Here is an 878-nt window from a genome sequence, read left to right as displayed (position 1 = left end):
GGGGTTCTCGGAAGAGAATGTGATTGGGTTTGGAGGGAACGGGAAGGTTTACAAGGGGGTTTTAGCAGGAGGAGTTGAAGTTGCGGTGAAGCGGATTTCGCTTAAGAATGAGCAGGGAATGAGGGAGTTTTTGGCTGAGATTTCAAGCTTGGGGAGATTAAAGCATAGGAATTTAGTGGGGCTAAAAGGGTGGTGTAAGAGAGAGAAAGGAAGCTTGATTTTGGTTTATGATTATATGCAAAATGGGAGTTTGGACAAGAGGATATTTGAGTGTAGTGAGAGTATGTTGTTAAGTTGGGAAGAGAGGATTAAGGTCTTGAAAGATGTAGCTTCTGGGGTTTTGTATTTGCATGAGGGTTGGGAAGTTAAGGTCTTGCACAGAGATATCAAGGTCAGTAATGTGTTGCTTGATAAGGATATGAATGCAAGATTGGGAGATTTTGGCTTGGCAAGAATGCACCATCACGAGCAATTAGCCAACACCACAAGGGTGGTTGGGACCGTCGGATACATGGCTCCAGAAGTGGTCCAAACCGGCCGAGCCTCGGTTCAAACTGACGTGTTCGGTTTCGGGGTATTGGTTCTAGAGGTGGTGAGTGGTAGAAGACCAATTCAAGAGGGGTTTCCAAGCTTGGTGGATTGGGTGAGGAGGCTAATGGAAACAGGGGAACTAGTTTCTGCTCTTGACGAGAGGCTAAGGAAAATAGGTGGATATGACGTAGAGGAAGTTGAGAGAGTGCTTTGTTTGGGCTTGGTGTGTGTGAGCCCTGAGCCAAATAAACGTCTAACTATGGCGCAAGCTGTGAAGGTGTTGGAAGCGAAGAGTAATAATGATGGTGACATTGAGTATGAAGAGGAGGGGATGGAAGTGGAATTGC

General features: G+C 46.1%; 1 protein-coding gene across 1 annotated transcript; it reads left to right on the top strand.

Annotated features, from left to right (window-relative positions):
* Positions 1-4: 4 nt before the first annotated feature.
* LOC112094927 (L-type lectin-domain containing receptor kinase VII.1-like) lies at positions 5-874 on the top strand (the record flags this gene model as incomplete). The annotated part of the gene is made up of 1 exon (XM_024176628.1): positions 5-874. A coding segment is annotated over one exon (870 nt), but the record flags the coding sequence as incomplete, so codon positions are not given.
* Positions 875-878: the final 4 nt, after the last annotated feature.

The sequence above is a fragment of the Morus notabilis genome, unplaced genomic scaffold (genome assembly GCF_000414095.1).
Source record: "Morus notabilis unplaced genomic scaffold, ASM41409v2 C11334782, whole genome shotgun sequence".
Taxonomy (NCBI): Eukaryota; Viridiplantae; Streptophyta; class Magnoliopsida; order Rosales; family Moraceae; genus Morus; species Morus notabilis.
Note: the sequence above shows the minus strand (reverse complement) of the source record. Positions and strands in the feature narration are given on the sequence as shown.